Source organism: Danio rerio, chromosome 4, assembly GCF_052040795.2.
Source record: "Danio rerio strain M-AB ecotype USA chromosome 4, GRCz13ab, whole genome shotgun sequence".
Taxonomy (NCBI): Eukaryota; Metazoa; Chordata; class Actinopteri; order Cypriniformes; family Danionidae; genus Danio; species Danio rerio.
The window spans coordinates 68,165,032-68,181,148 of NC_141024.2; the positions used below are offsets into that span (position 1 = coordinate 68,165,032).

Genomic DNA, 16,117 nt, shown 5'->3' on the forward strand with positions numbered 1-16,117 from the left:
TTTTTTTTTAGTTGAACAGAACATGTGTAAGCAGCTCAGCTTTCCCGAAATCCTCTTATTCACCTGGTATGTATTAAATATGTTTTTCTCTCTATTTATTACTTGTGTTTGTACACACAAATATGCATAGACATTCACAGAAGCATATATAAGATACTCTGACAAAACCTTTTCCTTTTAACACAGTAAAGCGATCACATACTGTGATGCATCTAAATATTTATAATTAGAAAATAATTACATCACTAGTAAATTTATTGTATAGGCAGTTTATACAGAATAATTCAACGACAAGAGTTAACTTTCATATCTACACAATGCATAACTTTTAACGTGATTAACCTGCTCCACCTACACCAACTACAGCATTTCTCAGACTTCTTTTTTCACTATGGTGTAATTACAGTGGTGAACATCACATACAACAACAACTGCACTTACTCCTGGAACTTGTTTGCAACAATGAATTTTAAATATCTGCGTCACATTCATTTAAATAAATGGATCATCATTGTGTGCGGTCATCTTTATTAATAGCTGCCTGATCATTAACTGAATAGGACTGTTTAACATATAAGAAACCCGTTGACAGGTATAGCTGTTCATGCCAATACCAACTTGATAGACTATTACATGAACATATTACATGAACAGGACCTGCCTAACATCTCTTAAGACAAATAAGCATAGAGTCTATAACAATACATGCTTGATTGCCCAGATCAATACAGTCGCTACATCTGAATGGTGCTTTTTCACACATTTTAAAAAATAACAACTATTTGTAAGCGAAGTTCTTCACCAATACCAGTTTAATACCTCAAATAATTATACATGTGAGGCATCACAGTGGTGCAGTAGGTAGCACTGATCGCCTCACAGTAAGAAGGTCGTTGGTTTGAGCCTCAGCTGGGTCAGTTGACATTTTTGTTTGTGTGTTCCCCCATGTTCGCATGATTTTTCTCCAGGTGCTCTGGTTTCCCCCAAGTCCACAGGAACTGTTGAACCATACAGTGGCTGTTTTTTGCCCCTGTATTCTCTTTATTTGCATTCAGCAGAAACAGTTTTGAAATTAGTAGAGGATGAGTAAATGACAGAATTGTAATTTTTATGTGAACTACCCCTTTAATGCTTATGTAAGTAAAGGTAAATTAAATATTACTACAGATATTGCTAAAGAATGGCAGGAAACGTGGAACACAGATAATAAGAGACAACAATTCATGTGAAAAAAGAAACCCTAAATAGGCCTATGAAGTTGTAGAAATAGAAGAGGTCATAATTATGAGGATGAGATTTGGACTCAGATATTAATAGAAAGTGTTGTAGACATACAAGTCATTATAAAGTGGATTAAAAAAAAGTTAAGAAAATGTTTAGATTTAAGGTTTGTGAGAGAGAGAGCAGACAAAGTGTAAAGTGAAAACCATGGGAGAAATGTATCAATAAGTCATGACTGCAACAGATAGTGGCAAAAAAGTTAAACAAAAAAGACTTTTATTTTGCCGTGGCGTGTGACGTCATCAGGCAGCGCTGCTTCGTCGCTGTGATTCAACTGGAGAAAGGTTTGTTTTAAAACGTTTACAGATATAAACTGATTTAAAGTTAAAGTTCTAAAGTTTTAAGTTTTTTATACGATGCTATATTATGTTCCTGCTGTTGGAAATATTATTTTAACCCTTTATACAACTATTTTAGTATTTTAGTAGTACTATTTTATTCTCAGTAACTGAAGGCTGTTGTTTGAATAAAACAACAGAAAAGTGTATAATAAGTGTTTTAATTAAATGTTTCACCTGATTTCTTTTTGTTAATTACTCTCAAATAAAGAAACCATTGAAGCAAGTGTTGAAGAGAAATTATTTTGTTTCTGTTCATTGTTTTGTTCATTTTGAACTGGATTAAGTGTCCAAACACAGAGAGAAAAACTCCTGCTGAAGTGACTGATCTCCACACTGTTATAAAGATGGAGTTTATTAAAGAGGAGAGTGAAGATGTGAAGATTGAAGAGTCATTCACAGTCAAACAGGAAGATCCGCAGGAACAAACAAGTTAGTTTTCATTCAGATATATTTTAATAATAAGAATACTAAATTAAATCCATCTTGCAGCCCTGAGTGTGCTGCCTAGTTCTCCTAAACGCACAAAAGCAGTCATTGAAAGACAGGAATGAGTTTCTTTTGTCACTTGCTCTCGTGTCTTTTGTCATTCTTTTAATGTATTATTAGTCTCCCATTTTCTCTACCTTTTTAAGGTTATTGATTTTCTTGTTCTCCTGCTGTTGGTAAAGCGTCCTTAAGCACTGGCGCTATATACAATAAACAAAAACAAATAAATTAAAGTTCAAATAAGCTGACGATATTTGACCTACAGTATTCTCATAGAAGATATCTGCTATTATATCTGCTAAGATATCTGCTATCTGCTTTATGGGTTTAAACTTGTTTCTAGTAGTTGTTACGAGTTCTCACAGATAGTATCTGAGTTAGAATTACATCATTATTATAATAGCTAATTACCAGGGCTATTGCTTTTAAACAGGGTTTCTGCGGTGCCTTAAATTCCAAAATCTAAATTTTCAATCTACAATCACCAACAACCCATCCCAATAAAACTTTTCATTCAAAAAGGTCATTTTAACTCTATTCATCATAATGGTTTAAATATTTACTTACAATAACATTTGTTTAAACGTGCTCCATTACTGCTGAGGACATCGACCTAGACAGATTGTTGTGCATAGATTTTGTTTATTATAGGTTTTAAAACGTTTAAAGCATTTGTTCATTTATTTATTTTTTTTAAAGAAAGTTTATTTGGGAAAAAAGTGTATGGATACAAGTAAAGCTTACTTGTTGCTACACACAATTTAAAATCTTTTGCTAAAAAATATCTAAAATACAATTTTTAAAAAAATATTTATTATTGTATAATTAAATGAATTAAAATATGATAATACAATCTTTTCCATCTTAGCCATTTGAAAAATTCCTTAGCCTTTAGCCCTTTGTGAGTCTAAAATTTCAGTCATAATGGTCTTAAAAATATCTTAAAAAGTCTTAAATTTAACCTGCAGAAACCCTGGTTTAAAGTATGTCAAAAAATGTGGATGCCTCCAATTTTAAACTTGCTGAATGAAATGGATATTAAAATAATAAATTGTTATAAAACATTGTACAGTATTCTAAACTATATGATGTTGCTGTGGGACGACGTGAAACAAAATCAACAAAGTATAGTGGAACAAAAACGTTTAGCATTGCGCTGACTACAACTGGCTAACAAACTAGTCTAAAAATGACTTTTTCTGCTTAAGAAATGGATTACAGCATGCTAATGAAATGCAAACATCTGAGTGTAAAGTTCTTCAGTATTGACCATATTCTTCACGTATCAACAGGCGGCGACATTCGAATCCTTTATGCTTGAGACTTAAAAAAAAGGAATTTTTAGATCCTAAAAACAGTGTTCTGCTGCTTATGCATGTGATGATAACAGTTTACAAGGTATACCGCGGTTTGAAAAAAGTTGAGGTTTTAAAACTGCCAAAATGTTCTGCTGTACCTTTCCTACGGTATATGCAAGTTGTTTTTTTTACGTTTTGTTTTAAGTTTTTCAGGACAACAGTATCTTCAGCAAAAAAAAGATATCCAAAGATGCCGTTTTAAATTGTTAAGAAATCTGTGTTTTTGAAACTAATGCAGACAGTGTGTGACGTGTCTGAAGAGCGAGGAGGGATCCGGGGGTGAGAAAGGTGCGCAACTTATTTGAGGACCGGGAGGGAGACGTGCGATTTTTTTTTTTTTTTTTTTTCACTTCTCGTTTTCACTTGTTTGCTTGTTAGGGTTAGTTTTGTAATTAAATTTAATTTACATTTCACATGATTTCTATGTGATTAGCTAACAGGTACATTTCTTCTGGCACTGTACCAAAATTTGAGGTCAAATGATTAGGATCCATATCTTTATCACATTTAGATGAAAATTATTTAAAAATATTGGTCCAAAATCTATGTAATTTAGGGCATCCCCAGAACATATGACTCAGATCTTCTGGTTCCAAACCACATCTGGGACAGGATGAATCTGAATCACATACAGAAGATGAGCGTACCAGTTCTATGGCATATTGCCAGGCTGTATCTAATATTTCTAGTCCCAGTTCGTCTTCCCATTTCTGATTTATATGGTTTAGGGAAGGGGAGGCAGTTCTTTGGATCACTTCATATAACATGGGCATCATACATCTTTGATATGGGTCCATATTTACCAATTCATCTATCCTGCATGCTTCTGGTTGGTTCAGTGAAGGAGAGAAGTGTTTTTTAATGAAACTATGGACCTGAGGGTAACTAAAAAATTAGACTGGGGAATCTCAATGTCTGTTCTCAACTGTTAAATGAGATAAATATGCCATCTTTAAACAGGTCTTTAACACAGTTAACTCCCTTCCTAAACCAGAATTGGACTGCTGAAATATATAATCTTGGCAATACAAACAGGCACGGTCTGAAATAGAAACAGAAATCTTGGTAGTATTATCAGTTTAATGGAATTGATCTTCCAAAGATAAAGAAAAGCTTGACCTGTGCGTCATGTCTCGTTTTACTTTGTCTAACGTAATTTAAAAATTATTATTAAACAAATCCTTATATTTACGTGTCACACTCACACCCAGATATACAAATTTATCAGGACTTACTGAAAATGGAAAGGTTTGGGTGGACATTTGCTGTGCTCTATCATTGAAAGGGAAAAGGAGACTCTTTGCTAGATTGACTTTGTATCAAGAAAGATTTTCAAATTCTGAAATTATTGTAAGAGCTTTTGGAATATATGTATCTGGATTTGACAGAAAAAGAAAACGATCATCCACTTATAGCAGGAGATTATGTTCGTGTCCCTCTGAAAATTCCTCGCATGCCATCTGAGTTCCTTAATACAGTTGCAAGAGGTTTGATGGCAATGTCAGAGCAGAGGGGACAGAGGGCAGCCCTGTCTCGTTCCCCTAGAGAGTGAAAAGCATTTAGAAATAATGTTATTTATTCGAATGGATGGTTGATCTGGGTAAATTCTCTTTCTCATGACTGACTCCACTCTGATTGCCAGCACTTTAGCCAGGATCTTATAATCACAGCAGAGTAAGCTGATCGGAAGATAAGATTCACATTTAAGTGCATCCTTAATCCTAATACCTTGCACAACAGGGGTGTTAGCTTGGCAGTAAACTTCTTATAAAACTCGTCCAGGAAGCCATCAGGGCCTGGTGCTTTTCCGGTTTTCAATTTTGTGATTGCACTTTCTATTTCAGAAGGTGTTATATTTCTTTCTAATGCCAACTTATCTGAATCACAGAGGGACGGTGATTCTAAATAATTAAAAAAAGCTTTGAATACGCTCAATTTTGTTTACCTCAGAGCTGCAAAGAGTTTTATAGAAGTTTTTAAATTAACCATTAAATCCCTGTTTATCAGTAATAATACTGCATCATCCTTACTAACTGCTGCTATAAAACCAGCTGCTGAGTATTGTGTCAGTTGGTAACACAATAACCTGCCAGCTCGTTCACCATGTTCATAATGAATCTGGCGTGATCTTATGTGGTGATCCTCTGCATTTTTACTTGTCAGGGAGTCATATTATTAACATTCGACAGTTTCTTATTTTATGCTGATGCGTGTTTATTTATAAAATATTTCATGATCTTGCACCACCACCCCTCAAACAATGTGTGATTGTCGGCAAGGACAATATAAGACAGACTAGGTCATCTGTTAGAGGTGATTGTTCAGTTAAACTTAAGAGAACTGCTATTGGACAATCAGTTTTTTTCAGTTAAAGCAGCAGAAAAATGGAATAAAATACCAGTGTATATCAGAGAGAGTAGCACTTTTATGCATTTTAAAACTGTTCTTAAAATTTGGCTCAAACAAAATCAAATATGCAATCACTGATTTGATATTGATTTTATTGACAATGATGTATTGTATTGTAAGTGTATATTGTATTGGTTGTTACTGTTAAATTTGTTACTTCCTGCCCAGGGACTACAGATGTAAATTAGCTTTATAGCTAACTCGGGCACAGCATGTCATGTTGTACATTGTCCCTGTATAAATAAATAAAATAAATAAATAAATATTCCGCTTGCAAAAGAAGTCTTTTCTTATTGAGCTCTTCGGAAGGTGATGTTGAGTGTAGCTGATCAATTGTATTAATATTATTCATATCTGTAAGCCGTTTTGACTTTTTTTACTAGCACTAGCTTGATATGAAATAATCTGTCCTCATTTCAGAGTATCCCATAGGATGCTACAACCTATCTCTGGGGATTTATTTGTCTCAAGGAAGAAATCAATTTGAGCATCAATAAATTTTACAAAATCGTCGACTGCCAAGAGTATTGAGTATGTTGGGAGATAACATTGCCTTGAAAACATAGCTGTTGTGAGACTGGATAATGGTCTGAAAAAACAATACTACCTTACTCTTCTTCTGACATTAAGGGAAGTAACTGCTTGTCCAGGAGAAAATGGTCAATCCTGGAATAGATTTGATGCGCAGGTGAATAGAAGGAAAATTGCTTGGAAGGTGGATATTTAAGTCTCCAGGGGTCACTTACACCATATGCCTGAAGGAACGAGTTGACACATTGTGCTGACTGACTTGATGTATTACTCGAAGAGCTAGAGCGGTCTAAAATTGGATGCAAAACACAATTTAAATCGCCTCCTAAAATTAAATTGTGTGTGTCGAGACTAGACAAAATTGAAAATAAATCACTGAAAAATAGTACATTGTCCCAATTAGGAACATAAACATCAACCAGGACCACAGACATGTTAAAAAATTTACCTTGGATTATTATGTATCTGCCATTTTTATCCAACACATTTGACTCCATAACAAACTGTACAGTAATAGTAGTGCTATTGAAGTTTGAATAATATATTTGTGTATAGCCTCCTCTATTAGGTTTAGGATAGTTTTTTTTTTCAACAGATGTGTCTCCTGTAAATATACAATATCAGATTTTAACTTATTAAGATATGCGAACACCTTATTTCGTTTCACTTTGTGATTTAGCCCCCGCACATTCCAACTGGTAAAGTTTGTCTTTACTCCACCTATTTTATGGAGGGCTGTCGAAAACATTTATCAGAAGCATCCGAAAGGTATCTGTGGGTTTTGTATGTAGGGGGATGTGTGGGGGAGAGAGGAAAGAAAAAAAGGGGTGATCGCACATACACCTATAAACACGAAACAACACAATATTGAAACAAAAACAAAACTACCCTATTATTGACAAAATATACTTGAGAACTAGAAATAACAACAACGAACATCTGTTATAGTGGTAATTTAAAAGTTAACCGAAGAGTAGCGGTTCCTTGTCGTCCACTGGTTTGCTGCGTAGAGTGCAGTGTGCCTGGTCCAAAAGTGGAGTCTTCTCGGGGTTCAGGGTATTTTTTAGGACGCCAGCTACAAATTCCGTTACACGTCTGCAATGCTCCCGTCCTTCTTTAACTCCCGTAATGTGGAGATTTGAGCAGTGAGACCTTTCCTCAAGATCCTTGCTTCGGTCTTTTAGCAAAGCCAGAGTCGGAGTAACTCTGTCTGAAGCTGGTCAATTTGATTGCAAAGTTCATTTGACTGTGCAACGGCCTTCAATTTTAGCAATCAAATCATCTTTTGGTGCATCAATAGTTTGAAGGACCGCACTTTTGTTATTTGCCGGACCCGTCTCTTTCTTAGATGCAGCCTGCACTTTGAAGTTAGCATTAGCATGGGGGCTATTTCATTTTTATGCATCACTCTGCAGTCTTCATAAATATTCATTTATTCATTTTCTTTTCGGCTTAGTCCCTTTATTAATCTGGGGTCACTACAGCAGAACGAACCACTAACTTATCCAGCATATGTTTTATGTGGGGGAAACCGGAGCACCCCGGGGAAAACCTACGCCAACACGGGGAGAACATGTAAACTCCACACAGAAATGCCAACGGACCCAGCCAGGGCTTGAACCAGAGACCTTCTTGCTGTGAGGCGATTGTGCTACCCACCACGCCACTGTGCTGCCCTGTCTTCATTAATAAGCTAATTAAATAACTTAAACTCGAAATAATCTTCCATGTTCATTTATTTGACAAGTAACTTTGTATTGTAGGATTACACATTTTAAACATTACAGTACATCAAGGCACATTTTTACACCTGTAAACTTTAACAGATGCAGTTGAAATCCATTTTTTCCCCCTCCCATTAATTTAAAATGGTGTTTCCTAAGTGATCTAAATTAAACCAAGGAGATTTTCACAATATTTCCTATAAAACACAAATAATTCTTCTGGAGTCATAATAAGTCTTATTTCTTATGGTTTATTTCTTGAATAAAAGCAGTTTTAATAAAAACAAAAAAAATTAAGTCAGTGTTATTAGCTTTCTTAAGAAATATTTACTGTATATTTTATTGATTGTCTACACAACAAACCAGTTATACAATAACTAATTATTCCAACTTTCCTAGATAACATAACCTAATTAATCTTTAAATTACACTTTAATCTGAATCAAAGACTGTAGAGTACTTAAAGGGACTTTATGTTTGCTTCAATACGTACTATCGCGTTTTGTTTCTCACGGCCAATCGTTAAGTTTACACTGCTCGTCTCGACAGTTTCTCTTCTCGTTTCCTGCACTGCAAAAGTTCAGTCAACTTCTCTTTCTTCCGCACACCACATAATGCTGCCCTCTTCAACTCTCCTCCTCCTCCTTTATTCTCTCACCCATTTCCTTTTTGCCGTCTTATGGATGGAGACCAATTAAACAATGTTGACTGTCGTCACAGAAAACACCAACTATTATAAATGCATGATTATATGCTGTCATGGCTTTGCAATAAAAAAAATATATATAATAGAGGCCAATGGAGAAAAAAACAGCCATGAATATAATGAAAAGGGAGAAAATTTTCCCAGAGTATATTGAGTTTTTTTTTTTTTTCAAAGCATTTTCCCAGAATATGTTAAAATAAGATGTCCCCTAAATATCAGTTCGTTTTCTGAAACGCAGAGAAAGCTTTGGCCAAATTTAGCTTAAAAATCCCCCAGAATGGATGAAACTGACCCAACAGCACACAAGGAGAAATGTGCACATTCCAGCCTTTATGCAGATGCTGTACAAATATTCAGCTTTTACCCCAGAACTTTTTTTCTGATGTGTTTACCAGTCAGGCACAGAATGAACAAGTATTCCCTGTCTGCTTTACAAATTTTAGGAAAACATTTTGTTGTAATTATGAATATACACAAATAAAAATAGCCATTTACAGCTTTCAAATCTGTGTCTTATCAATATGACCAAAATGGCTTTTATGATCAATTATGTAAGAAACTCTGAAAACTGGACCGACACACTTTTAATTTACTATAACTTCTATGTTAAGCGGCTTTGACACAATTTACATTGTAAAAGCACTAGATAAATAAAGATGAGTTGAATCTGCTTAAATGTGTACACGTTAATGGACCAAACAAAATATGATCTGATTTATTTTACATTTAATGTGCATCAAAATTACAGTGTGTGTAGCCAATGTTTCCAGTGTCTTTTCACTTTTCAGCTTTTGATGAGAGTTTTAAGACTTAATGAAAACATGTTTTATTTATTTCAGACCTAATTAAAGAGAATAAGGGGAGGAAAGAGGATCAACATCATTTCAAAATTGAGGAAAAAACTCATTTACAGACTGAAGGCATTTTGAAAAGGAGAGACAAGAATCGTTTCACATGCACTCAGTGTGGAAAGAGTTTTGGAAGAAAATGGGATCTTAAGATTCACATGAGGATCCACACTGGAGAGAAACCATTCACATGCACTCAGTGTGGGAAGGGTTTCAGCCGATCATCACACCTTAATGAACACATGAAGATTCATTCCGGAAAGAAACCATTCACATGCACTCAGTGTGGGAAGAGTTTTGGAAGAAATTTAGATCTTAAGACTCACATGACAATCCACACTGGAGAGAACACATTCACATGCACTCAGTGTGGGAAGAGTTTTGGAAGAAAATGGGATCTTAAGATTCACATGAGGATCTACACTGGAGAGAAACCATTCACATGCACTCAGTGTGGGAAGGGTTTCAGCCGATCATCACACCTTAATGAACACATGAAGATTCATTCCGGAAAGAAACCATTCACATGCACTCAGTGTGGGAAGAGTTTTGGAAGAAATTTAGATCTTAAGACTCACATGACAATCCACACTGGAGAGAACACATTCACATGCACTCAGTGTGGGAAGAGTTTTGGAAGAAAATGGGATCTTAAGATTCACATGAGGATCCACACTGGAGAGAAACCATTCACATGCACTCAATGTGGGAAGCGTTTCAGCCGATCATCACACCTTAATAATCACAAGAAGATCCACACTAGAGAGAAACCCTTTACTTGCACCCAGTGTGGAAAGACTATTAACTGCTCATCACGCCCTAATAAACACATGAGGATCCACACTGGAGAGAAACCATTCACCTGCACTCAGTGTGGGAAGAGTTTTGGAAGAAAATGGGATCTTAAGATTCACATGAGGATCCACACTGGAGAGAAACCATTCACATGCACTCTGTGTGGGAAGAGTTTCAGCCGATCATCACACCTTAATGAACACATGAAGATGCACACTGGAGAGAGACCATTCACATGCACTCAATGTGGGAAGAGTTTCAGCCGATCATCACACTTTAATCGACACATGATGATCCACACTGGAGAGAAACCATTCACTTGTACTTAAGCCGCGGTCACACTGGACTTTTCTTCCCATGGATTTCCTTTCATAAGCACGGGAATGCGTCAGACCACAAACCAAGTTTGTGTGTTAAGTTTCGCAGTTCACTGTGTTGCAAAGTTCAAGCTTGGTGAACTCTGACCTGCGAAATTGTATCACTTGACTGTGAGACCAATTAAAGATAAAAACATGACCTCTATGGACAGAAATGTAAAATATAGACCAATCGCTTTTTATGTCTAATCATCTTGTTTAATCCCGCGCCTTATCGCAGCACCATACAATAGAATTTCGCATGCTCAAACTCTAGTGTGACCGCAGCTTCGGTGTGGGATGAGTTTCAACAACTCCTCAGACCTTAATAAACACATGAAGACCCACACTGGAGAGAAACCAATCACATGCACTCAGTGTGGGAAGAGTTTCAACCAATCAGCAAACCTTAATGAACACATGAAGATCCACACTGGTGTGAAAAAGTATATGTGCTTAAGTGTGAGAAGACTTTTATTACAAAATTGAAACTGCACCGGACGTTTCACACTTGAGAGACCGTACAAGTGTTCACACTGTGACAAGAGGTTTAATCAGTTACCACATCTGAATCACACAAAAGAGGATTCACACTGCACAGCAAATTTTAGATAGTAGATTTAACTACCTTGGAGTTAAAATTAACACTCCCTCAGAGTTTATATGGGAACCACTATGTGTTAAAAATAACACTTTTGAAAGTGTTAACATTGTCAACACCAAGAGAGTGTTAATTAACAAACTCTTATTGTGTAAAATATCTGTTAAATGTATGTCAAAATACTGGCAGCAGTGGTTGCCAGTAATCTGCTGTTTTCAACATTTTAGATTCGTAAATTCAGTTTCCAGAATATTTCTGTTAAAAACAAATCCCATAGTCTGTATTTTTCATTCGAACACACGTAAGCCTTAAATTCCAGAGCAAAATCCTCACTAGTGTCCTCACTACAGAGGGCTGAACACTCAGACAGTGATGAAGTTAATGAGACAATTATGTGTCTAATTAAAGGAGGATTGAGAATTGTTGATGAACAACTGTTAACAAGCAGAATCACTGAAGGAAAGAAAAACACAAGCCAAAACCAAAGATGAAATCAGCTGAGAAAAAAACTCTAAATAAAATCATAATCAATAAAAATAAAACAAATTACACAATAAAAAATGTTATTTTTCAACATCTTTAAAAAAAACTCACACATTAAACAACTTATCATGGAGCTTCATCTATTACTGACCTGTGACTTTATTTCTGTCATGTGAACAAAAGCTCTTAATGAAATTTCTGTTGTTCATTTGAAGTCACCATGATGGAGGACAGAGTCTGCTTTAGTCGGGCTCTTCAACTTCTTACTATAAATGTCTTTTATTTTAGCTGCTATAGATAGTGTTAATTACACTATTTATACATATAGCATGGAAAGCTGAAAGAAAGTTAAATTGTCAGTCTGAAGAGATTATTAATGAAAACATAGCCATCCTTTCCTGCTTGTTTTCTAATTCAATATCATATTAGTTATGTGTGAGAAATAAATAATATACATAAATGAAACCACTGAAGCTCCAATAAAATAAAAACAATATTTACAATGAGAATGTTTGATCTATGCCAGAACTCAAAAACACAGACATCAATAATTAGTCTTTGAATCTCAATAATGGTGACAAACAAAAAAAAATAAACACTACTGAAATATCACCTCCCAAAAACAACACAAAATAAAGGAAAAGAGATTATAAGAACATAAAGCTGCATAATTTATTCATGCTGCAATGCATGCTGGGAGCTTTGTACTATGCAGCTTTTTTTTTTAGCAACCACGGTTGAGGTTCATATCCTGATTCTTGATGCCTGTGTGTCATAAAGAGCAAGCTGGAGCTTGAATGTTTAGTGCATGACACTGTAAATATTAATTGCATCCTAATTGTTTGTTGAATTTTCTATGAAGAGCAGCAGAATACCAGTAGTATTGTCCCATGCAGTTTTAATGCAACTATATTTGAATCTCTTTATGAATCAACTTAATAAACACCTGAAATTAAATCTATAATAATTAAGCATAAACAGTATAGTTTCTCTTGACCTTTCTTGCTATAGCTAATGAGTTTTAGAAACACAGTTATAGCAGTCAGAGAAACATTAGGATATAAGAGTAAAGCTTCAAGAGCTCAAATAAGCAGCCTCTGATCTCCATGATGGTGAGGTCAAATGAAATATTTTTAATAAAAAAAAAATATAAACCTCTGTTCATTGTCAAATATTCTTACAGAAATGAAGTCAAACTGTAATCAGTGAAGCTGCTTATGCTATTATTTAATGGAGTTGTTAAATCCTCTGTTTTAGTTCAGTTGGTTTGGTGTGAGGCTGTGTCTGTAGTTTCATTTCTTCCTTCAATTTCTTATTCCTTCAGTGATTGTGCTTGTTACCAGCAGGTGTTCAACAGCAGGTGTCTGAATTCACTTATTTGTGTTCATTCCCTCTGTCTAGTGGACTAAACTAATTGACTAATTTAAGGGCCAGGTGAATGAGGGTGTGGCGACATTTCAGACACTCTGATTAGTTTCTCAAATACAAGGGTTTTCTACAAAGGTAGATACGTTACTTTGTGTGACAAGGAGGCAAATCAGCTTCTAACGCCGAGAGGGTTATTTTACCTTTATCTAACTCTAGAATTTTAACACTTTACTCTGAATTACCACAACACTTGAAATTTAACACCAATGAATTTGCTGTGTAGTCTCACTCACACACACACACACTTGTACACACTCTCACTAACACACTCACTCTTGTACATGCTCTCTCTCACACACACCTACATTCTATCTCAATTCAATTCAGAAATACTTTTTTAGCATGACTGTAAATGATACAATGTTGCCAACACAAACACATCGACATCTCACAGACACATGTACATGCTCTCACTCACAAAGATAAGCCCTCCCTCTCACACACACACTTCTACATGCTTTCTCATAAACATGTACTGGCTCTCTCTCTTACACACACTACTACATGCTGTCTTTCACTCACACACACACACACAAACAAATGTGCATTTGATACTTATATAATTTTACGTGCTCATTAGGCTTACGATAGGTGGTTGCATTGTAATTATTTGGTCATAAAGGTATTAATTGTTTTAAATAGTTTTTCAGCTAATAATGTTTGTGATGTCATACATGCTACAAAAGGCTTTTAAAGCTGACAAGACGTGGAGCAACCATGACCAGAGCGTTCCAGAGAGAAGGTGTCTCTCAAAATGCAGTGGCCCAGCTCGCTGCAATTGCAGAGCTGTACTTTGCGAACAGGGAGCAATTTAACAGCATCAGCTTCACACCAGGAAAATGAACAGAGTTCGCTCAAAAGTGTAGAGACCTCATTTTTGGAGATTTTTGCATAAAGGTTGTATCAATGAAAAGGAAGGGTTCTTTTGTATGTTTCTTTGTTCAATAATGCTCCGGTTTACTGTTGGTAAAATGTAGAAGCAAAAACCTACAGCACAATAAGCTTAGCTTATAATTCCAAAAAAATAATAATATTGAAATCAGATGCAAAAACCTTTAAATTCCGACTAAATTCATTAATTTTCTTTTCAGCTTAGTCCCTTTATTAGTCTGGAGTTGCTACAATGGAATAACCCAAGAGCTTATCCAGCACCATCCATGTTTTACACAACAGATGCCCTTCCAGCTGCAATGCATCACTGGGAAACATCCAAACACACACACATATATATATTTGAGCCTACTCAATTTACCTGTACCACATGTCTTTGGATTTGTGGAGGAAACCAGAGCACCCAGAGGACACCCACACAAACACAGGGAGAACATGCAAACTCCACACAGAAATGCCACCTGACCTAGCTGAGGCTCGAACCAACAAATTTCTTACTGTGAGGCGAACGTTCTACCCTCAGCGCCACCACATTGCCGGCAATTTAATTGTTATTCTAAAATTAGTTTTTTTTTCAGCCCACTGTTTGAAAGATAATAAAAAAATATTTGCCACAAAAATAGTTAAATTGCAGAGCTGAGACTTAAAAAATATATACATTTTAGGAAAAAATGTGTATGGTGGCTGCATGGTGGTGCAGTGGGTAGCATGTTCGCCTCACAGCAAGAAGGTCACTAGTTCGAGCCTAAGCTGGGTCAGTTGGTGTTTCTGTGTGGAGTTTGCATGTTCGTGTGGGTTTCCTCTGGGTGCTCTGGTTTCCCTGACAAATCCAAAAACATGTGATCAAGACGGCGGAAGGGCCACAGCACTTTAGAGTCATGCACACCAATCAGGTAAAAACCTGTCGACTATGCATGAGCTCAGAAAATGTGATGAAGGAACGCCCAGAATTCAGGTGCTTCAAATGTGACGAAAGGGGACATTTCGCAAGGACCTGTACAGCTGTGTCGGGCCCGGATTGTAAATTGGCCCTGATACCTGCAGGGAGCTTGTCACGCTGAGTTGGCTTTGTCCGCTCGATTGACCAACGCGTACGCCTTGTTTTATCCTTGCTGGCCTAACTTCGCTGGTGAAAGCACTTGTGAGGTTTCTGTAGTGTAGTGGTCATCACGTTCGCCTAACACGCGAAAGGTCCTCGGTTCGAAACCAAGCGGAAACAGTGCTCTTCTTTTGGCGAGAAAATAATAGCATCCACTGCCGCACCAGCAATGATCGTCGACAGGCACCCAATCAAAAAGGGTTATCAGCTCGATTTGCCTGAAGGTTTCCGTAGTGTAGTGGTTATCACGTTCGCCTCACACGCGAAAGGTCCCCAGTTCGAAACTGGGCGGAAACAACCTCTGGCTTTTATGACAATTGTCAAATCAGGCTTCTGTTGAGTACTGACGTTCACTGAAAACATTCTTTCTGCAGAGCGGTGTGAGGCTAGAAGTTTGAATTCAGCTCAGTGTTTACCGCCCCTCGCGGTGTCGCAAACTTGCGTAGAATCTGATTTCTTTTAGCTTTGTGTTGTGCATGAGCAGGTGGCCAGTGCGTTTGCTGGCCCTTCACGGTGCAGACCGTACAAGACAGCTCTATAAAAAAAGACTATATACTTGAAGCAGCACTGGCCTATTGGTTTCCGTAGTGTAGTGTTTATCATGTTTGCATTACACGCTAAAGGTCTCCTGTTCGAAACTGGGCGGAAGCATACAATTAGCGGACACTTTTGTCCAAAGCGACATACAATAGTGGAGGTATTCAACAAGACGAGGCAATGCATACGAAAAAGGGCTATTTATTCCAAGTAATTTGTTTGTGCTCAGAGAATTTAGTGCTG

At 36.5% G+C, this 16,117-nt stretch overlaps 2 protein-coding genes, 1 long non-coding RNA gene and 1 other non-coding gene across 10 annotated transcripts in view; 3 read left to right on the forward strand and 1 right to left on the reverse strand.

The window, feature by feature from the left end:
• Positions 1 to 16,117, reverse strand: part of LOC147845236 (uncharacterized) — a 934,973-nt gene that overhangs the window by 466,904 nt on the left and 451,952 nt on the right. The window lies entirely within an intron of this gene.
• Positions 1,536 to 12,556, forward strand: LOC137491210 (uncharacterized). The gene is made up of 3 exons (XM_087250213.1): positions 1,536 to 1,565; positions 1,907 to 2,051; positions 9,676 to 12,556. The coding sequence occupies exons 2-3, from the start codon at positions 1,967 to 1,969 to the stop codon at positions 10,806 to 10,808; spliced, it is 1,218 nt and encodes a 405-aa protein (XP_087106339.1). The 5' UTR covers positions 1,536 to 1,565; positions 1,907 to 1,966; the 3' UTR covers positions 10,809 to 12,556.
• LOC141381907 (uncharacterized) lies at positions 2,249 to 9,453 on the forward strand. Its single transcript, XR_015484456.2, has 3 exons — positions 2,249 to 6,296; positions 6,347 to 6,440; positions 7,822 to 9,453. It is a non-coding gene; the product is annotated as an uncharacterized LOC141381907 (long non-coding RNA).
• Positions 15,562 to 15,634, forward strand: trnav-cac (transfer RNA valine (anticodon CAC)). The gene has a single exon. It is a non-coding gene; the product is annotated as a tRNA-Val (tRNA).

Excerpts from the sequence above, each read along its gene's own strand:
- LOC137491210 (XM_087250213.1), top strand. The coding sequence starts at position 1,967 with ATGGAGTTTATTAAAGAGGAGAGTGAAGATGTGAAGATTGAAGAGTCA. Across the intron at positions 2,052-9,675 it reads AGATCCGCAGGAACAAACAA|ACCTAATTAAAGAGAATAAG; the intron begins GTTAGTTTTCAT and ends TATTTATTTCAG.